Below are 20,255 nucleotides of genomic sequence, written 5' to 3'. Positions count from 1 at the left end.
TCCTCCGCCTTCCCACCACCAGTAGCCTTAAGATTCAGGAAAATACGGGAGAAAATACGGTGGAAGAATCACTAATATACATTTCTTTTGTGGATATTGTGATAATGATATTGTGGGATGAGAGCGCCACCCCTCGTTCAAAGCAGGTTTTCCTACACTGCCAGGGGAAACGCAATGGAGTCCTTAAAGGGTTAAATGATTTTTTCAATAATTCTAACTTCTTCCATATTCTCGGCTTGGCTGGGATCTGGTTGGGATCGCTTTTGCATAACTACAAAATCGTGTAGTGTGTTATGTTTACTGTGACTCACTTTTTCTGCGCGCGCACGCACGCACACACGTGTAGTTTACAGTCGGCTTAGAGATGTTCAGATGTCATAAATTCAGCAGATTATCACAGAGCTGTCCTCTGGTGCCAAGGACGCTGTGTGTGTGTGTGTGTGTGTGTGTGTGTGTGTGTGTGTGTGTGTGTGTGTGTGTGTGTGTGTTCTCATTTTAGTTTTTACTCACGTTTTGCAGGGCATTAAATATTACAGTAATGTAAGCATTCTTCTAATACTTCATACTGCAGTGTTTGTACCAGCCACTGAAACAGGTCACTGTTTAAACAGGTCACTGTTTAAGTGAATTGTAATAGGAAATCATCGCCATCTACTGACCACAAGAGTGAAAACTGACTTTTGAACACAAGCTCTACCATCAAGTGTGTGAAACATTGTCCCCTTTTGTTATTGTTTTTTAGTTCATTTTTCTAATCGTGTTGAGTCTTACTACTGACAAATACAATCTTATACGGTTTGCACATACAACTTTTCTTCAGAGAGAGACTGATGATATGTTTCTACTCAAAAGCTGCATTTAGTTTTTGTCAACCATGGCGCTGGCCAATAAGACCATTGACACCATGCTCATATCAACAGTAAAACATTGATTCAGAACTTTAGTTCGTTTACATAGTAGGTTGTCGCAAACCTCACTCATGCTAACTAACATATTTAATCTTGTAATTGTGCAGTTTTGTATGCGCAGGTAGGTGAGCTCTGGTCTGATTTGAGGATGAAGTTCCTGCATGCACTCTCGAAAGCTGGTAATGAATGCTTATGAAGCGTGAATAATAATTGTAATAAGTCTTTGGAAATGTATTTAAAACCCATTACAAGCTAGCCAGTGCTAAATGTCAGCTGAAAAAGGTGACTCAAATAATAGTTAAGTTAACTCGCTTAACTCTCTGCAGGCCACACCAAAATTTTAATTTGGTATAATTTGTGTTCTGTATTTCATTTACCAAAAATGAGTGAAAATTTCCATCGTTAAAGTAAACAAAAAAGTACAGCTACATTACTAACCACTTTAATTTTACAAGAAGCCTGAAAGATTTTTTTCCCCACCAGACGAGCATTTCACAAAGAAACACAGTGGAACTGATAAATAAAGTACAAATACAGAAAAAGGTACAAGGGAAAAAATAAAAGCTATAGAAAAGTAGTAACATCACAAAGACCAACAGGATCTTACAAACACAGTAGCTGACCAGACAGTTCGATGCCGAGCCAAGACTAGACATTAGCTAGTAAAGTGTCAGTGGCAGCCATGTTGGCTCCACAATCATATTGATGTAATAAAGCATTAAGGAAATTGACCTATTAGTTATTTGCTTAGTTATAATAAGTGTAGGATTCCTAAAGCTCACTGTTCAATACTAAATGCTCTTATTACCATCCTTATTAGGGCACGCTCCTGTGTTTGTATGAAGCCTACTATCATTAAACAAAATGTTCCATTCTGTTATCAAGCACATATAACTCAATACAATCTAAACTAAAATGCTTATACTCTTTTTCAAGACTCTATCAAATTCTTACTCAGCACACTGGATAACATTGTGGCATCAATCATTAGAAGCCAGTGAGTTACAAAGTAGATAATGATTAACTGGGTTTATATCCTAACACCTAATAGACAACTTTCTAAAACCTTCAAGCATTTCTTTACATATACATTCACCAAGTGACCTTCAACATGTGGCCCTGTCGCCTTTGTGACATTATAAAATCCTGTCAATCATTTACAAACAATATGAGTTTGTTCTAAACAAGCAGATGCCTCCGATTTGGTACAGACATTAGGTAGGTTGTTGTTTTTTGCCCATTTTTTCATCAAACACGTCACATAATTTCATTTTGAGAAATCCTTTTTGTGTAATATTATTTTTAACATTCTTCATCACCTGCGTCACATTCTGGCTGCAGGACATTTAGCTGGCCAGTGAGAATAGTTTGAAATGCATGAACCACGGTGCGCAATAAACCAGCAAGCACCCAAAAGCACATACTGCCAGCTATTTTAGAGTTGTAGCTAAGAACAAATATCTAGCTCAGACCAGACGTCACAAGAATGAATGAACTGTTAAATATATTGTTGTTGATTTATATTGTCTATTGACACGAAAACGTTTGTCCAATGCCAAGTGTTTATTCACAATAAGTCTGTTAACATCAACAGCATTTGTTGTTTCTTTAAGAATGACAATTTTAATGTTTAAAGCCAAACAAGTCACATTTCCAGATGATGCTGACAGGTAAATTTGTTTCAGTAGGCCAATTATCTGCCTACCATTGCTACATAATAAAGATAAGGTTATAGATGAAGAAGCAGTAAAAAAAAAACTTTAAACTGTGTTGCCACAGGAGAGCTGAACCTTGTTGTGAGGTTCTATTCTTCTTGAAATAAAATGAAATTCTTTAAATATATTTAATGAGCTTTGATTTGAATCAAATCAGTAAATATGCCAACTTTATGCATTTACAGAATAAGTCTCCTACAATGTGCTGTGGAGTTCCCTACTGTATGCAGCAGCTCTGCCCGTTGGCATCTTTGGAGCGCAGACACAGTTTGGGTTTGTAGCTTTCCAGGTAGAGGAGCTGCTTGGAGTTGAATGCACCGCGGCGCTTCCTAACACACAGACACGATTCCTTATTAACATATGAGAGGTGTAAAAGCAAGAAAAGCACTGGCTCTGGACAGAGCAATAGCAGAGCAGGTGCTCGCAATGGAGTGAAATGAAGAGCAGATTTTGTACTCACAGTCTTATAAAATGCACTGCATCTTCATACTCCATCCCACACTCAATCAGAGCCAGGGCCACCAACACAGGCGCTCTAAGCACAAGCATCAACATAAAAATGTTCAACCATCTGTTAAAGTGAGCAGAAACAACAATCTTGCGTCTAATTTGATTTATCAAAGTAATACTGAATCCTAAAATAGTTACTGCGAGTGCATTATTTAACACGTGATCCAACCTGAGACAATGAAACACTTGCTTTAACTAACAGATTACCTGCATAGCCACATGGATAACTAAATCTAAAACTCTGACATTGTGTTGACTTCAGAGTATATTTGTGTATACTGACCGTCCCAGTCCGGCAACACAGTGCACAGCCACACAACTGCCAGGTTCATCTCTAAACTTTGTCTGCAGGAGGTTGAGCCAGTCATCAACCACCTGGTCTGGAGGGGCTGAACCATCATCAAAGGGCCAGTCCTAGGGGGAAACAAAGTCCTTTTTTTATTTGTCGTCTACTGTGATTTAAACTATTAAGTCCGAAATAAACCTTTAAGAAGCTTTTGTACATTAAGGAATGTTAACAGTATTTTCACTAGAAAAATGACCTCTGCCAGTAACCTTGATTAATCTGCCAATAGCCTGCAGTGCTTCCTGCTGCTGATTTTTATTAGAATTGCAATGAACAACAGAATTTTCCCAATTAGAGGCAATCAACAGGAAGGCTGGTATACATCATAGTACAGCACTATATTACTGGATACATGGTCTGCGTTCATTTAGACTTTTGTGTTACAAGTAGGCTTAATCCTTTAACGATATAATGCCATCAAAGCCTTAGCTGTGTGAAAGAGTGCAGGTTTTATTACTCACTGTACATGGAAAATAACAAATGTTTCTACAATGTGTGTGTGCGTGTGCCACTTACCAGAACTTGTATGCCTTCTTGCTCTACTGGTGTCTTGTCATATGTAGCAGCACACACTCGCACCAGTGTGTTAACTCCATATGCCTTCAGGTCCTACAAATCAAAGGACAGACAAGTAAACAGGAGATGCAGCTCCTCCTACAATGAAAACTAAATAAATAAAAAGGTATAAAATGTACCTCTATAAACTTTCCCAGTTGTGCATTTGTGGGGTTGTGTGTTATTAGGAATCTCAGACAGTCGTAGGAGATCTCCACTGGAGCTGGGCGGTTCATTTTTAGTCCACGATTTTTTTTATACAGAAATAAAAGATCAAAAAAAGAACTGCGCTTCAAAGAATGGAGTATCAGCAGGACCTTTAAAGTAATTAAGATAAATCTATTAGTTAGGTAAAAAATGCCACTATATGAAATCAGCTTAATTTATCGGCACAGAATATGAATATTGTGCTACTTTGATAACAAAAAAAGAACAGGAGATACAATTTTTTGGGGGAAAGCCTAAAAAATATCTAAGCTTTTCTTGGCAATGAAGCAAAAGATAATTGGCTTTATTAAAAAAAAAACGATTTATTTGAGCCAGATGACACCCAAAGTCCAGGAGTCAAAGACAGGAAAAAAAAGATCTGTGCTTCCTTCTATCCAGTCTGTTAGCCCATTCAAAAAAAGCCTGTATGAATTATAGCAGAAGGGAGGAAAGGTAGGAAAGGAGAGTAGAGGAGGCACTCCCAGGCTAAAACCAAAGCCTCTCCAAGGTGACAGGCTAAGGGTTGGCTTGTCTTCATATGGGTTGAACAGGATGGCAGTAAGGACCTGTGACAGACACACACACACACACACACACACACACACACACACACACACAATAATAGTATTCATTATTATTATTAGTATACATTATTATTCACTATTATTATTCATAATAATAGTATTCATTCTTATAGACCTTTATGAGTTTTGTCTGTACTTTAAATAACAATAGGACATTTATCTTTGATGTATTTTCTCACCATCACTACTTGTTCTCTCATCCTGTGCTGTCAATGCACCACAATCTTGCTTTAATACACACCTGTGTGTGGGGGGGTGGCAGTGCTTGCTCCTAGCCGGTGTCTCCCGTTCACTTGTCCACGATAAGCAGCAGGTGCTGGGCTTGGCAAAACTCCCCTCCAAGCCTCGCAAACGCCATACATGTGCAGCCTGAAGGGCACACAGGGCGATCAGCTGCGTGCGCGGCGCGCGGCCGCCGATTGGAATCGTGTTGCGACACTCACTGTGATGAGAGCTGGGAAGATGGTTCATTGAGCGGACACAGGAATATGTGACGGCTCCGGGATGTAGACACACCATTGATGATGCTGCTGCTGTAGTTCTGGGTCCTTGCTGACAACGGCCCGTTAGCTTGGTGCTAACTTGCTGCGGAGAGGAATATGCGTTAGCGTTACATTGCTATACGCGACTTAGCTCCGTCTTAGAGGAGATTCCTTCAGATAAACCGAACCTCTGCTACTAACAAAGGCACAGCGCAGTGTTTAGTTTGGCAATGAATAACTGAACAGCACAACCTTGTGTTACAATAAAATCGCTGTCGCGGCACAGAGAAATAGGTTAAAAGCTGCTACTGTGTTCAATTAGCTAAACTGTGTCACTGGTCAGATTTTGCATCTTCAGGTCGCGACGTCTCAATTATAAAAGCTAACACCACAACACAGCACATCGACTGCTTAATCAGTTCAAAGCTTAGTACAAAGCTGGATTAGTTTTATGGGAATGTATTCATTTCTGTGGCTGTGATCAGAGGAAAAACAAGCCTGGCTTCAAACCAGGTCGATGCTCTGACGTTCAAACAGCCAGGAGGTCAGCTGAACGGATTTACAAAGGCACGGAAGCTGCTGCATGCGATACGACAACGCCATAGAAAGAATTCTGATCGGATAGATGTGAATGTGGAAGTGCCGTCACCTCAGGACCATCACCGTTAATTACCGCCTTCTGTCTTTAGCCGCGGGTCATGTAAAACCAGGTCAACAACCAGCAGCCACACCACCAGAATAAACAGGAGCCGACCGACACGTCCAGCGTACACTGACCACTTTGGAAACTCGTGGAGCTTTAAAAGCGTAGCTTCTCCTTGCATCCAAATAAATCGCACAGACGAATAAATCTACTTACGAAACACGGGAGATTCACGAAAAGCCCAGACGCTTCCAAGCTAATGGCAGAGAATAGCCTGCGAGGGAGACATGTTGAACTGAAACGTCAAGCTAGCCACTGCAGCTTCCGGTGGAGAACTTTCAAAAGAAAACCCCTCGCAAAGCAGTACACTCCGCAACGCAGCAATGTTTTAATTTGAAGAAGAATCCTCTCTATTTCCTCTCCGACAAGCTACAAATATACAAACCACTATAATCACTATAAAGGCACTTTATCTGTATTTGTATGTTTGTCGGTCCATCTATTTCTCTACATCTTGTTTTTGCCCCTTTTTATATTTCAAGTAAACAGTTGATTTGAACTGAGATACTAAAACTCCATCTGTTGGGATTTATTTGTGTAAGATCTCAAATCTTACCTTGTGAAGTGCCTTGATATTTTTGCTAAACCCCAGTGATACTTGTTCCTGTGTGTTAGATTATCAGGGCTGTACTCTGTTTTTCCTACACACACCCACCCACCCACAGGAATGCTTGATGGCTGGGATGGATGTCCTGGTGTCCTGTGCCTACGCTCAGTAAAAGCATATGTGTGTTTCTTTTACCTATTCATAAGGTGTAGGGTTACATGGGAGTGGAGTTTCCCGGTTTCCCGCAGGCTAAGGATACAGGGCTCATATGGTCTATGATTTTGTGTGTGTGTGTGTGTGTGTGTGTGTGTGTGTGTGTGTGTGTGTGTGTGTGTGTGTGTGTGTGTGTGTGTGTGACGTAACCAGGGCTGGTTTGGCAACTAAAGAAAGGGGCGAGACAGAAGAGACACACAGAGCAATAGAAGTGGAAAGAATGGTAGATTTGGTTATTCTTCTGTAGCTCGTCTCCAGTCCTGGACTTCTTCTGTCTTTTCGGTGTTAAAGCGGGGTTTCAGTAGCAGGTAAGTTTCTTTTTCCTTGTCTGATACTATGCTATAACATCCAAACATCTGCAAGGTAAACAAGAAACTGTAAACAGTGTTGTGCTAAAACGCTCTGTAGTCTGAGTTACAGCGATGCGTTCCCCGTGATACGTTTCTAAAACTACATGGATGCAAGTTGTTCTTCAGGCCAACATAGAACGAGCAATCAAGTTTTCCCCCTCTTGAATGCAAAGCTAAAAAAGCTAAATGCTAACCATTTGCAATGACTAATACATAAACAATGTCGTGTCGGAGTGTCTTGAGTGGATGGTAAGGAAATAGAAAGCGAAATGTGCTTTATAACCTATACTGTACTTTTAACAGAGAGACAGCAACATGGTGCAGCATCTTTGTGCTGAAGTAAACAGGCTGGAACTGAGAAATGAGCATCATTCATTTATTATCCACTCATAAGTCTCACGATTTTCAGCTGGAGAACACAAACTTCTCAATCCTGAGCCACTCCTATTTTCTGAACTCTAAATATTTTACTTCTTTCTAAACACTGATCCTCGCCTTCTCCAACAAGCAACAGGCCTGAGAATGTTGGTACAGGTCCCATATGCAATTCAGTTTTTCCTTTCTGGGCAGTAACAACTTGCGGCGTTATGGTTTCTGTTCCATGTGTCTATTTTTGAATTGAAATTTCCTATGTATGAGATGCTGTTGGCTACTATTGGCAAATGTACCGTTTTTAAGCTTAATACCACCTAATTTAATGACAATTTTTTGCAATTGCTTTCAAACTCAATTAAAACATTGCTGTGCAGTCTGCACGGGATATTGTTTGTGCAACACATTTGTTCAACATAGGCGGACGAGCACAAAACCCAGTATCTAGGCAACATAAACCCTAGAGAACATGCGTGGGCTAGGAGGTGATGTGTTTGACTGAAGTGAAATTTATACTGGACTGATGAAAACAGGCCTATGACAACTCATTATATTAATGTTTACACATAACACACACACACGCACACATACACATTCACACCAACAATGCCCTGTCATTGTTATTTAATTATCTCCTAGATTTCACCGCAGTGTCCCTGTGTCACACTGCCTTACCTTTAATTTAATTTAATTTAATTTAATTTAATTTAATTTAATTTAATTTAATTTAATTTAATTTAATTTAATTTAATTTAATTTAATTTATTATGTAATTTTAAAAAAGTTTAATTTAAAAATGACACTGAAACAACTTGTTTGCTTAGTTTATTTTGTAGCTGCAGTGTTTTAATGTAAGTATATTTTATTAGTCAGTAGCCACAAATGACTGATATTGATACTGATATATTATATTTTTAACTATGTGCCTGTATATGTCTCATGGACATGAATAGTTAGTTGAAGACAAAAATGAAACGATGTTAGAGCTACGTACATGAAGGCCAGTGTCTGACCTTAGATTTGGCTCGATCGCTACATCTTCACACACTGTTTTAGAAAATAACAGTATCCCATCCTGCAGAAACACGTTTTTCCTTCTGTCCGCTCTGTTACAGGGGGTACTTGTGCCCACCGGTGCAGCAGGGATGAACTGGTCAGGGTTGGAGAGTCTACTGAGCGGAGTCAACAAATACTCCACTGCCTTTGGGAGGATTTGGTTGTCCATGGTCTTTATTTTCCGCGTGCTGGTGTTCGTGGTGGCGGCACAGAGAGTTTGGGGCGATGAGAGCAAAGACTTTGTGTGTAATACCAGACAGGTAACAAATAAAAGTGCTGTATATAGGACTCCATTACTAAGCTTTCAACGAGAAGGCATTGTATTGAGTCAATATGAACACAGGCCTTTGATCGTACACATGGATAGTGATTAATCTGGATTAAACTGTGGCCTAATCTATGATGCAGTCGCTGCCAGTAGATTTAAATCATCATATTCATCCTATTTCTTGCGCTTGCAGCCCGGCTGTACCAACGTCTGCTACGACCACTTGTTCCCCATCTCCCACATCCGCCTGTGGGCGCTGCAGCTCATCTTCGTCACCTGCCCATCTCTAATGGTGATGGCTCATGTTAAATACCGCGAAGGAAAGGATAAGAAATACGCCGAACTGCACCAAGGCTCTCACCTGTACGCGGAGCCTGGCAAGAAGAGGGGTGGGCTGTGGTGGACCTATCTGCTGAGTCTGGTCTTCAAAGCTGGCTTTGATGTGTCATTTCTCTACATCCTGTACCGGATATACCACGGATATGATCTCCCCAGGTAATTCTATTAATGCTTTTGTGTTGAAATTCAAATAGCTCTGTTTTTGCCGTAATCCCCTCTACTCTGTTCTAGGCTGTCCAAGTGTTCGCTGGAACCCTGCCCCAACACCGTGGATTGCTTCATTAGCCGTCCAACGGAGAAAAGGATTTTCATGTTGTTCATGGTGGTGTCGAGTGCACTGTGCATATTCATGTGCATATGTGAGCTGGTCTATCTCATCGGCAAGCGCGTCGTCAAATCTTTGCGGGCCCAACATGAGCGCGGGCTCAGCCCGTCGAGGTCGGGGCGTCGCAGGACGGATCCGACGCTGGCGGACAGTCAAGTGGGTTTAAACACGAGAGACGCCACACAGCCTGGTTTAACCACAGCGCTATAGGATCCAGGAGGCACTGAGCCATGGGCTGGTGTCTGATGGAAGGCTGGACAACAGACACACGCTATGTGACTGATAACAGGCCGCATCTTCCAATCATTTATGACTCTCCGTTGGACGGTTCACCAACAACACCTGGTTGCACTTTAGAGGACACTATTAAGATATTACGACTAGTATATTGCTATTATTACTTTTCAAGATTTTGTACCATGTTTGATCATTGAGTTACACCTCAGAGAGAAAACATACACTTACTGGTTTCTGTTACTATGTCGGAGGCAGGACTTTAGTCAACTCCAGCTTTATAAAGTCCAAGACACTTTCAAGCCCAGTTTAGTTAAGACTAAAGCTTCTGTTTTGACAGTTAGGTTGGGATCAGCAAGTCTTATTTCAGCCACATAAGTTCAAGCTTAAAGGCAAAAAAAGGCTGTTAGACTCGAGCAGTAAAGAAATCCTTTAGTATCAGTGTGGTCACATAGGATCAAGTTACTGTAGACTATTTACTTAAAATCTGGGATTTACTCATATTTATCAAAGCAAGTTACCGCAAAGTTTATTTTGAGTAATGAAGGAAAAATAAAGTTAATTTAATAAAGAATAAAACTCTTTCCAAAAGTATTTGGAAAGTCCAGTAGTCAAGTCTGAGTCTTAGTTGAACACCAAAGACAGAGACAAATTAGAGACTAAAACGGAACATCCCTGGTTGTTTTGTTCTGGAATAGGCTAAACCTTTTATTTTTAACTCATTAATAACCACTGTTAAAAAACATATCATGGTTGGTTCAAATTTCATATTACATTCAGCACTAGCTACAATTAGTGGATTGCTACTCTTATCTACTACAGTATGTTAAAGGGCTGCACTTGTCAAAATAAAAGTTTGGGTTGTTTTATATTTAATTTGAGAATAGGAAACTTTGCACTTTCCTCTGTTTTGTTATTTATATGTTTCTTTTGGCAAAACATGTCCCCGTTTGTTGATCTTAAAATAAAACAGTGAAACTAGATTCAACATGTTGCCGCTAGATGACAGCAGTTTACGGGTGAGACACATGTACTGAATGAGTGGCTACTGGACTGCAGACTTCTGTACTTGGGGATTCCAGCCTAATAATATGAGTAATATGAAGGTTGAAACTATGATAAATGCCATGATCACATACTGCCTCATTTTAACAGTCTCCTATGGAAGATTAAAAAGGAATGGCTGTTATAGCATACTTAGATGTAGATTATGGTTACAGCCTTTATTGACCTGGATGTTGACCTTTATTACATGTGAAGTAATTCAACGAAAGCTGTACCTTCCTCATTTCAAGCGAACAGTTCTCTGCTGCTGGCAGATTCCTGTTCATCACAGGAAGCTCTGCCGTTTGTCAGCAGAGTCTTGGGATCACGAGTTAGGGTCTGACAGTGAGGTGAGGCTGGTGAAGCCTGTGCCCAAGGCTGGCAGCTCCACACACACGTGTCTGATCCCATAGAGCAAATGTGACTCACTTTTACTGCTGACTATTCCAGCTGCCATAAAAGGCTGAAGCAGATGTTTTTAATGAGCCCAGCGGCTTTGAGAAAAAAATGGGACAGAGGAATTTTCTCTTTTTCTTTTTTTTTAAACTTGAAGACGACAGTTACGCAACAGGAAAAGAGGCTGCGTTAACTGGACTTTGCCCCTGGAACGTTTCTTCCTACTGTAAATAAAATGAAACTGAACTTCGAGTAACATTGAACGGACCGAAGATAACGTCGCTTCTGACCGTATGAGTCACAGATTTAGATTGCGACCCTATGGGCAATGGTGAATGCAAATAGCGCCGCCGTTATTCAAACGCCGCCTATTTATGGAGAAACCGAAACCACTTCGCAGGATTCGAGCTTTACCGTAAAACTTCCCCATTTTGTTTCCCATCAGCGTCCAGTGCACACGTCCTGCAGCGCAGCTTGCCTTTCGCTTTCTGAAAATGGCCTTTAATCAGCAGACACCCTTTTATAACCCAGTAAGTCCTTATGTTTACAAATGTTTTTTTATTTCTTTATTTTAGACTCGACGCAGCGCGATATTACTATTATCAGTTAGGTGTCGGCTGTTTTTTCAGCCTGTGTCTAACTGTGTAGGCTTTGAACGGCAGTTTTAACGTCAATTAAGCTCAACGGTGTCATTTGGGTTTGTTTGCAAACACACACAAACACCATTTCTGTGTTGTGCGTCGATTAGCGGCGCGTTAAACGACCGCAGGTGAGCGGCGCACCTCCGTCTAACGAGTCTAACAGTAATGTGGATTATTAATGTCTTCCAGACAGAAGCTGCGCAAGCTTTAACAATGTGCCTTTTTACATGAAAAGGAACAGATTACAATGCAGAAATACACTGTTCGGAGTGGATTTCCGCCACGTTACAGTTGTTTCCGGGACTACAGTACACATGGTTCCGATTTACATAAGCACCGCTGGGTCTGTTTAATGGTTGAAGACAGAGTATAGTAAGACTCCTCCTATTGCGAGGCCTTGTTTCCTCTTTGAGCCTCATCCTTCTTTATCTATTGTGCATTTTTGCTATTTTTAAAAGAAACTCCCAGTTTCACATTAGGCGTGTTATTTGTTTGTGGACTTTTGTCCACAAAAAAAAAAAAAGAAACAAACAAAGAAACCAACGTTTTTCCAGCTTCCTCCATATGGGTCTACATTCCTTTTAACTTCTATATCTCGTGTAACTGACTGCATTTGAATGCAACACACTCACTGACATACAGTGAGTTACAGTGAACAACAGTTGCCGTCATGATGAGTGCTGTTCGTTGCAGAGAATCCCCTTCACTGGATCCATCAATGGCGGAGTGCAGGAGGGAATGTCCATCACCATCAGCGGGAGGGTCCTGCATGGAGTCGATAGGTCAGGCTCGGGTTCATCTTTCATTCAGCTTTTTCAAGCCTTACTACCACTTGGTCAGCCATGTTTTAACAGTGGTTAATAGATGCCTGTGTTGTGTCATGAGCCTGGAGAGGCACGTGAAGCGTGGAGGGAGGGTCTTTTCCTGCTTTCTTCGTTAAATGTAGACGTGATGTGATGCATGAATATCAACACTCACTCTTCTTAGTAAAACAGCAGCCACGATGATGTGGCCAAAGTGTGTTCCCTCTTGTGAAGGACGGCGGTTTATTTGTTTATTGCACACCTCCCGCAGAAGGCAAGTCCAGATCAGCCACCGGTATTTGACCAGTATTCAGTTGAAAGTTGCGTCCTCTCTGAAGCCCCTGAGCAGCTGTTTTAGTCAAGTTAAAACACATAGATGCATATACAGTATATTACATACATTCGAAACAAACAGCAACCAGCAGCAACACGCTCTACATTATTTATACTCTAAAAGAGACCAATCAGGTTATAGGTTCTTGAGAAACGCTCAGGGCTTTACTCCTACGGGCACTTTTTGTGTGAAATTATCTAGAAGTTGACTCATGGAAATTCTTTCTTCGGGTCAGGACATATCCCAGCTAATCTTAAGCTACTTCCTCGACAGTCATGCCGCCCTCTGTTACTACGGAATTAATAAAACCACGCGGCTTCTGCTTTTTTTAGGTTCCACGTGAACTTGCAGTGTGGTTCCAGCCCCAATACAGACATCGCTCTCCACGTGAACCCCCGGTATGACAGCCACCCCAGTTACGTGGTCACAAACACCTTCCAGCACGGCCGCTGGGGAGCTGAGGAGCGGAGGTCCAACTCTCCCTTCCACGTCGGCTCCCCCTTCACCCTGGTCATCGTCGTCGCGCGCAACGCCTACCAGGTTGGTCCGCGGACGCGACCCGCTCTGTTTGCGCTCAGCTGAGTCCATCTCGCTGCGACTTCAAATCCAGCTACTGTGGAAAACGAAAGCAAAAAGATTGGCTTTTGTGAGGACAAAAAAATCTAAGAAGAGGTTGTTAATATGCCTTAATGCCCAACAAAGACACTACAGTCATCCAGGATAGTAGTAAAATAGTCCTGACACACCTCGGCCTCTATGATGTCATTCTCACCAGGTTAAATTGTAATCTGGAGGTTAATTATTAACAGAGTTGTGCTGTCGGTCTCGGAAATGGAAACCTACGCGCATTCAGGCATTAGTTTTGTTTTCTCAGAGATTAGACACAATATAATTCAGTATTTACTCTTTCCAGCTGACTGTGAATGGGAGCTTCCTCATGGAGTATGCACACCGCCTTCCATTGAACCGTGTGGACACTATCTCAGTAGCTGGGAAAGTGGAAATCTCCTCCATCGCCTTCCAGACGCCTATGGTGAGGATGTTACTAGAATCCATTAAAACCAAGAAATCTACCCGTTGTGTTTTATTCACGGTTCACCAGTGCTGCTGTTCCTAATAATCAGGAACCCTTTTTGTTTTCAGTTCCCTGCGCAGCCAGGATTTCCTGCGCAGCCTGGATTTGTACCACAGGTTTTTCCCAACCAGTCGGCCTTCCCTCCCTTTCCTGGATGTCAGCCTCAGCCTGGCTTCCCCCACCAGCCAGGATTTCCTCCCGTGAGTATCAGGACGCAGCAGGACACGCTCGGCCTGTAGGAGGCACGCAGCGACGATGGAGAGCTTTAAGAATATGGAAAATAAAATGCCTCATTAGACCTCAAGCAAGAGATTGTTATTTTGGAAGTAAATATGTAGTTCTGTCTGTAACCTATGGATCTCAGATCAGTGTGTTAGAGCTTGGTTTGTGTGAACCAGGCAGCTTAATATTTGCTCCCTGAAAAAGGAACCAGCTGTGAGGCAGTTCATTTAGTAAATACACTCATGCTCTGCGGTACATCACTTGCTGTAAACCGCCTCTGAGTTTCATTTCTGCTAAAGAAGATTAGTTGTAACACAAAGATTAGGAAGTTGGCCAAGTTTCTAAGAGACCGGTGTCTGATTTCATACAATCGTGTGTCACCATCCTTCTGTCCAGGTGGTCCCATACAAGAACTTCATCAGTGGTGGACTCCAGCCTGGGAGGACCATCACTGTTCAGGGAACTGTTCACCCCAGCGCCACAAGGTCAGACTCAATTATCCGCTGGCTTCAGGCCCGTCTCGTAGTAGATTCACATCAGAAACTGCCTGAAGTAACACACATCGTAGGTTTTGTGGTGAGGCTTCTTCTGAAAACAGGAAACGATATCCGCTTCCTATCTGACAGTGTCGCGCACGTCGCTACTTTGCTGTGCGCGTGCCCTAAGCTGCGCCGTCTTTTCCCCCCTCAGGTTCCACGTGAATCTCGGCTACCAGGGCGGCATCGCCCTGCACTACAACCCGCGCTTCAACGAGAACACCGTGGTGCGGAACACCAAGCACGGCGAGCACTGGGGCAGCGAGGAGCGCGGCGGCGGGATGCCCTTCCGCCGCGGGCAGCCCTTCACGGTAGGGGGGGGGGGGGGGGGGGGGGGGGGGGGGGGGGGCGCAGGGCTTCTTCACGCGACTGCGAGCGAACCTCCCTCTGTTGTCTTTCAGCTGACCATCTGCTGCGAGAAGAACATGTTCAGGATGGTGGTGAACGGCATGCAGAACCACACCTACCACCACCGCATCAACCACCTCGCACACATCACCACCCTGGAGATCGACGGCGACGTCTCCCTGACGTCCGTGATGGTGTGACGGATGCCCGCGGAGCCACCAGTTATAGCATGAACGCGCTGGATTCCACTGTGGTATCTGGATTAAAGCCAATGGCCTCCTGTATTTCAACATGTAACCTCACAATACTTGTTCCTAAACACATATTCTTAAAGGGAAAAAGCACCAAAGATTTAAGAAGTCTGATTGAATTTAGTTGTGTGGAGTCTGTTGGTAGTGAAAAGTAACTGAGATACAGGACATAGAAGAAAGTAGTAACAAAAGTGTAGTAAAAATAAACCAGCTGGTGTATTTGCTCTTAGGATGTGCAATCATTCTTTGCTGAAGGTGGAGCTGTGCAGATGTTTTCTTTTATACACCGAGATAAAACAAACCTGACTTTTGAACGGTTAAGGGCAACAATAGCAACAAACTACACAAAAAAAGGCATACATTAATCGTACCTCAGAAGGAGGAGCGTAAGACAGAGTAGTCTTAATTCTCATGTCTTTCTGTGATGCATTTTCTCTATGACTGCACGAATAAAACCTTTTCTCTATGTATATCATTATTTTTCCCTAAAACGAGCCTTATTTACTCACAATTTCCACAATCAGGAGATCATTTTATAACTTTAATATTAGACTACATGACATGCCATTAAACATACCTCAGCCTATAATCAATCACATATTTCTCTGTGGGTAAACATATATTTTTTTAATGAGAGCCATTCAAGTGCAACATGACTTTTTAAATGTCCTTGTAATCCTTGCATTACTTACACAACTTCAGTCACAGTACAGTGGTTTAATTAAATGTTCTTTACACCAGAAACGTAGTCACCTTAGTGTTTTACATTAAGCGACCGCCAGAGGGAGCCAAAGACAAGCTGATGAAACCGAGGTGCGTTCACTTTGACCAGGAATAACATGGATTACGATGTGCTTTTCTTATCTAAGCAGGTTTTCCAAATTACGAGTGGTGCTTTTCCTTTTCTGAATTTTTCTATTTACCCTCAAGCATCAATTTTGACATTTGATTTATTCAAGTAATAGGTATCATAATTCTGATTGGCTATTATAAAAAAAAAGTGTCTTCCTGTCTGTGGCTGTGATCAATAGTATTTGAAAACTCCATTAAATTAAATTTGTTCTGATTGGCATATGTGACCTTAAGGAATGCTGCCCAGGCCAATCAATCATGTATAATTCATGTTGCATAAATCATGCATAAGTCATGTTGTGAGAAAGCATGAAATTAAAAAAAAACTTGTTAAGACGGACTATTGTTGGGTTTAGGACATCTTTAAAACCACAACTCGGACTCTGTAACTTGGGAATCAGTAGGCAGAACACAGACAGAGGGGATCAAACATTTATTTACCCTTGTTAAAAGTTACAATAAAACCATTAACATCTTTAAACAATAGCAAAAAAAAGAACCAGAAATATTGGCCAAAACATATTTACAGAGACAATTTGCAGATAAAAGGCTCACATTTTTTTGTACACATTTCCAACCCATGCGCCTTAACTGTCAAATGTGAACACTGCAATACTCAAGAAGCTCAGAATGTGGTCTTAGCCAGAAAATTAAAATGCACGAACAAAGACAGTTCATTTTCAGCCTCCCCTCCTCGATTTTCACTTTTCTATACATGACAAAATACTGGAAATTTAGGGGTAAAACATAGGAATGTAGAATTCAAAAAATTAATACGATCATTTGAAAGATTTGTGTCCATGTAACAGTCATCTTGAGTGAAGGAGAGGGGTTGTCCCCGCGCTCCACAATGGTGACAATTTTTAGATCCCAAAAAAAGATGAGAAAGAAAAACAAAATGTTATAGGGCTGCCACGCTGTTAAAAAGGATGCTTCTCCGTGAATTGGGAAAATAAGTCAGTATTCCTGATTCGCTCCACGTCCAATCCGATACCTTCCTACACACGCCAGTCCTTGTGTGTACCACGAGGGGGCGACACATGCCTGCGCTGCCGTCGCGAGGGGGCCCGGTGAGATTCCGTCTGTCGAAGAACTTAAAGGCAGTGAACTGGTGGCTGAATCAGCAAACGTGATAGATCCTTTGTCTTCTTTTGTAGGTTTGTCTAGAACTTTAAGAACGTGGCGCGAGTCTTTCATATATATATTTATATACTTTAATCTTGGAAAATGAGTTCAGGTGCGGCGGCAGAGCGGTCACTCTGCCTTGGCCTCGCCCTCGGAGGCCGCGGGTGTCGTGTCCTCGGCGGGGGTGGGGGCGGGGGCGGGGGCGGCCTCCTCGGCCGCGGAGGCCTCTGTTGGGGCCTCCTCCGGGGCCTTGGTCTCCTCCTCGGGCGCAGCGGCGGCGGCGGCGGCGTCTTCGCCCTCCTTGGCCTCGGCGGCCGGCGTCTCCTCTTTGGCCTCCTTCGCCGCGTGGCCGTTCTCCTCCGGCTTGTCCTCGGCCGTGGGGGGGGCCGCCTCCTCCTTGCCCTCCTCGCTGCTCTTCTTGCTCTTCTTCAGGGAGATGCCCTTGAACTTGAAGGAGTTCTTGAGGGAGAACTTCTTCTTCTTCTTGCCGTCCTTGGCGGGCTCGCCGTCCGCCTTGGCGGGCTCGCCCTCGGCGGCGGGGGCCGGCTCGATGGCGTCCCCGGCGCCGCCCTCGCCCTCCTTGGCCGGCTCGGCCGTTCCGTTGCCGTCGGCAGCAGCCGCCTCCCCGTCGGGCTTGGCCGACACCTCGCCGTTGGTTTTGACGTGGCCGTTCTCCTGCAGAGAAGAAGATCGGTCGTGAACATGCACTAACGTGACGTTGGTCTATTTACTGCAACAGTTAATCCATGTGATGCTCGGAGAGAGCTGTTTGCCGTCGCAGAGGCTCAGAGAGGATGCAACAGCTGCGCGCAGGACCCGGAGCGGCCGCGTGGGGGCAGTGGTGCTACGCGTAAACGTCAACACAAGCCCAGCGAGTTGGGGAACAAAGGAATCCCCGTGAAACCGGGCTTGAATATGTATCCAGGAGCTGCGGATCAAGTCAGCACACAATAAAGTGCTCGAAAGGCTCTTTCGTTCTCCTGTTGTTGGTCGCGTATCGCGCAGACAGTGACGTAAAACCGAGAAACTCGGACCAGCAGACATCATCTAGACACTTACATTTCCAATTACACGTCTTGCCTCTGCTTCTGATTTACTAACCAGAAACCAATAAAAATGTAAACTGCGCTTCAAATGTGTCCACACTGAGGCAAAGTGGGTGTGAGCGGGCGTCTGCACGCGCCCGGTTTGCAACTCTGCAACATGCGCCTCCAGCAGAGCGCATTTGCATCCTTTGCACCATTTGCCCCGCATCTTTTGTCCCGACGCGACGGCGACCGTTCCACGCACCACGGGCCACTCCTGACAGGAACACGGCGCGAACGCGCGTTTCGAGTCGAATTCGTTATTCGCGTAATAAACATGACGGTAAAATGCTCCCCGTGTCGGAAGCAACAGACGGAACAAAGGTGGGTGCGCGCGGTGAGCGTGGACGAGCATGGGCGCTCGAAGCTCCACTCTGCTGAACGTGGGTTTATTATTTATTATTTATTATTTTTCACGTACTCATCCAGTTAATTATTGATCCGATCATTTCTCTACTCTACTTGTCGGACTGAAGCGAGGAGCTCCGGCTCAGTCCTCATCGCAGCGCTGTGCCCCGTCGTGGCACCCACGGTGCCAGTGGGCGCTCGGTGCCATGTGGCGCCCCGCTGACTCTCACCGTGTCAAGGCCCGTTGTACTCACCTGGCCGTTGGCTTTGGCGGCAGCAGGGTCGGCGGCGGCTTTGCCCTCAACAGCTACCCCACCCTTGGACAACTGGGCTCCCATTTTACTTCTTCCTTGGGTGTTCTGAACAGAAAATAAAATCGAAAAATAAAAACCTCGAGTAGATTTTTTTCAGAGTTAAAAATCCAGATCTCAGATCGGTTTTTGCGCCAAAGGTGTGTAAAATCCGAGCGGATCTCCTTCTCCCCAGGTGGGTTTTTGGTGACGAGAAGATCCCGCTTGCGAGAGCGTGGACCCGACGGCGGCAGAGCTCAAATTAAAGGATGTCAGGGATACGGCTGTGAGTATTTCAACCGCACCTCAGAATCGACCGAAGGTCCCGCCTATGGGCGGGGACGGGCCGGTCTCGACCAACCAGAGGCCAGGGGGCGGGGCTTCTTCGCTGCCCCTGCAACAAACTGCTGCTGCAAGACCTTTGTGCGCGTTTCAAACGTTTGAAACTTACTATTTGCTGAGTGTTAAGATCAGATGATGAAGTTAGCATCGAAACTCAAGTCTAAGGACTTCTAAAAGTAGACATTTGATTTTGAATAACAAGTAGCTAAAAATAAAAAAAAAATCACAAGGATCAACCCCCAAAAATCTACTATTATTAATGAATTCACTAAAACTGTTTTTTAATAAAGGGAACTTTATTATTTCAGCTGAACCGCTTGCAGCTCCAAAATATGAATGATGGACAAAACATTTTAAAGGCCTCTGCTGAAACTGAATGACAGGCCCAGCTTTCCAAGAGTCAACTCATTACATAACAAGCAGCCAGCTCCGAGCGGAGACCTAGCGATGGCACTGGGGCTGCTTCCTCACCACCGCAGACACAGAGAATCAGCCCACCAGCCGGTAATGAGGTCTCTTGACCAGAAGAGTGGATCCCACGATCACTGCTATGAGACCGCATTTTTCTGAGAATTTGAAGCTTCCGTGATCCACCAGGGTCAGAGGTCATGTGGTTAAAGCTGAGTTCAGGGCTAGTGGAGAGCTTCCATATGCCGGAAGAGTCATTATATGTAGTCACACATGCAATTCTGTATACCAGTTTCCTTATATTCCAGCAGTAACTCTTAATTCTGCAACCTTAATTGAACGATGCTTTACAACGGAAGCCATAATAACAAGACAGCTCATGGGACTTCATTAATTGGAATTTATTATTTCTTATTATTTTCCGTTATGGGTCCATATGCC

General features: G+C 43.5%; 4 protein-coding genes and 1 long non-coding RNA gene across 7 annotated transcripts; 3 read left to right on the top strand and 2 right to left on the bottom strand.

The window, feature by feature from the left end:
• Positions 1 to 1,334: 1,334 nt before the first annotated feature.
• LOC114848149 (protein tyrosine phosphatase type IVA 2-like) lies at positions 1,335 to 6,322 on the bottom strand. Of its 3 annotated transcripts, none has more exons than XM_029138399.2 (8): positions 6,167 to 6,322; positions 5,269 to 5,410; positions 5,067 to 5,194; positions 4,175 to 4,807; positions 3,996 to 4,088; positions 3,417 to 3,547; positions 3,084 to 3,158; positions 1,335 to 2,952 (listed from the first exon to the last, which is right to left on the bottom strand). In XM_029138399.2, the coding sequence occupies exons 4-8, from the start codon at positions 4,268 to 4,270 to the stop codon at positions 2,841 to 2,843; spliced, it is 507 nt and encodes a 168-aa protein (XP_028994232.1). In that variant the 5' UTR covers positions 4,271 to 4,807; positions 5,067 to 5,194; positions 5,269 to 5,410; positions 6,167 to 6,322; the 3' UTR covers positions 1,335 to 2,840. The 3 variants fall into 3 exon arrangements, with proteins under 3 accessions (XP_028994232.1, XP_028994233.1, XP_028994234.1); XM_029138400.2 differs by having other exon boundaries at positions 5,269 to 5,406; positions 6,167 to 6,305; XM_029138401.3 differs by lacking the exon at positions 6,167 to 6,322 and adding an exon at positions 5,957 to 6,118.
• A 577-nt stretch (positions 6,323 to 6,899) lies between these two features.
• On the top strand, positions 6,900 to 10,697 carry gjb9a (gap junction protein beta 9a). The gene is made up of 4 exons (XM_029138773.3): positions 6,900 to 7,078; positions 8,608 to 8,808; positions 9,010 to 9,311; positions 9,387 to 10,697. The coding sequence occupies exons 2-4, from the start codon at positions 8,638 to 8,640 to the stop codon at positions 9,688 to 9,690; spliced, it is 777 nt and encodes a 258-aa protein (XP_028994606.1). The 5' UTR covers positions 6,900 to 7,078; positions 8,608 to 8,637; the 3' UTR covers positions 9,691 to 10,697.
• A 653-nt stretch (positions 10,698 to 11,350) lies between these two features.
• On the top strand, positions 11,351 to 15,842 carry LOC114848347 (galectin-9-like). The gene is made up of 9 exons (XM_029138772.3): positions 11,351 to 11,485; positions 11,600 to 11,684; positions 12,489 to 12,577; positions 13,265 to 13,472; positions 13,846 to 13,965; positions 14,076 to 14,207; positions 14,626 to 14,714; positions 14,920 to 15,076; positions 15,167 to 15,842. Exons 1-9 carry the CDS (start codon positions 11,448 to 11,450, stop codon positions 15,311 to 15,313), a joined length of 1,065 nt encoding a protein of 354 aa, XP_028994605.1. The 5' UTR covers positions 11,351 to 11,447; the 3' UTR covers positions 15,314 to 15,842.
• Positions 15,843 to 16,634: 792 nt separating this feature from the next.
• marcksl1a (MARCKS-like 1a) lies at positions 16,635 to 19,339 on the bottom strand. Its single transcript, XM_029138774.2, has 2 exons — positions 19,029 to 19,339; positions 16,635 to 18,016 (listed from the first exon to the last, which is right to left on the bottom strand). Exons 1-2 carry the CDS (start codon positions 19,110 to 19,112, stop codon positions 17,471 to 17,473), a joined length of 630 nt encoding a protein of 209 aa, XP_028994607.1. The 5' UTR covers positions 19,113 to 19,339; the 3' UTR covers positions 16,635 to 17,470.
• LOC114848351 (uncharacterized) lies at positions 18,488 to 19,326 on the top strand. Its single transcript, XR_003784424.1, has 2 exons — positions 18,488 to 18,809; positions 18,903 to 19,326. It is a non-coding gene; the product is annotated as an uncharacterized LOC114848351 (long non-coding RNA).
• Positions 19,340 to 20,255: the final 916 nt, after the last annotated feature.

This window comes from Betta splendens, chromosome 22 (genome assembly GCF_900634795.4).
Source record: "Betta splendens chromosome 22, fBetSpl5.4, whole genome shotgun sequence".
In the NCBI taxonomy this organism is placed as follows: domain Eukaryota; kingdom Metazoa; phylum Chordata; class Actinopteri; order Anabantiformes; family Osphronemidae; genus Betta; species Betta splendens.
Note: the sequence above shows the minus strand (reverse complement) of the source record. Positions and strands in the feature narration are given on the sequence as shown.

Excerpts from the sequence above, each read along its gene's own strand:
- LOC114848347 (XM_029138772.3), top strand. The coding sequence starts at position 11,448 with ATGAGTCACAGATTTAGATTGCGACCCTATGGGCAATG. Across the intron at positions 11,685-12,488 it reads AGACACCCTTTTATAACCCA|AGAATCCCCTTCACTGGATC; the intron begins GTAAGTCCTTAT and ends TGTTCGTTGCAG. Across the intron at positions 14,208-14,625 it reads ACCAGCCAGGATTTCCTCCC|GTGGTCCCATACAAGAACTT; the intron begins GTGAGTATCAGG and ends CCTTCTGTCCAG.
- LOC114848149 (XM_029138399.2), bottom strand. The coding sequence starts at position 4,270 with ATGAACCGCCCAGCTCCAGTGGAGATCTCCTACGACTGTCTGAGATTC. Across the intron at positions 3,548-3,995 it reads AAGAAGGCATACAAGTTCTG|GACTGGCCCTTTGATGATGG; the intron begins GTAAGTGGCACA and ends GTTTCCCCCTAG. Across the intron at positions 3,159-3,416 it reads TGTGTTGCCGGACTGGGACG|AGCGCCTGTGTTGGTGGCCC; the intron begins GTCAGTATACAC and ends GCTTGTGCTTAG.
- gjb9a (XM_029138773.3), top strand. The coding sequence starts at position 8,638 with ATGAACTGGTCAGGGTTGGAGAGTCTACTGAGCGGAGTCAACAAATAC. Across the intron at positions 8,809-9,009 it reads TTGTGTGTAATACCAGACAG|CCCGGCTGTACCAACGTCTG; the intron begins GTAACAAATAAA and ends TTGCGCTTGCAG. Across the intron at positions 9,312-9,386 it reads CACGGATATGATCTCCCCAG|GCTGTCCAAGTGTTCGCTGG; the intron begins GTAATTCTATTA and ends ACTCTGTTCTAG.
- marcksl1a (XM_029138774.2), bottom strand. The coding sequence starts at position 19,112 with ATGGGAGCCCAGTTGTCCAAGGGTGGGGTAGCTGTTGAGGGCAAAGCC. Across the intron at positions 18,017-19,028 it reads CCGCCAAAGCCAACGGCCAG|GAGAACGGCCACGTCAAAAC; the intron begins GTGAGTACAACG and ends TCTTCTCTGCAG.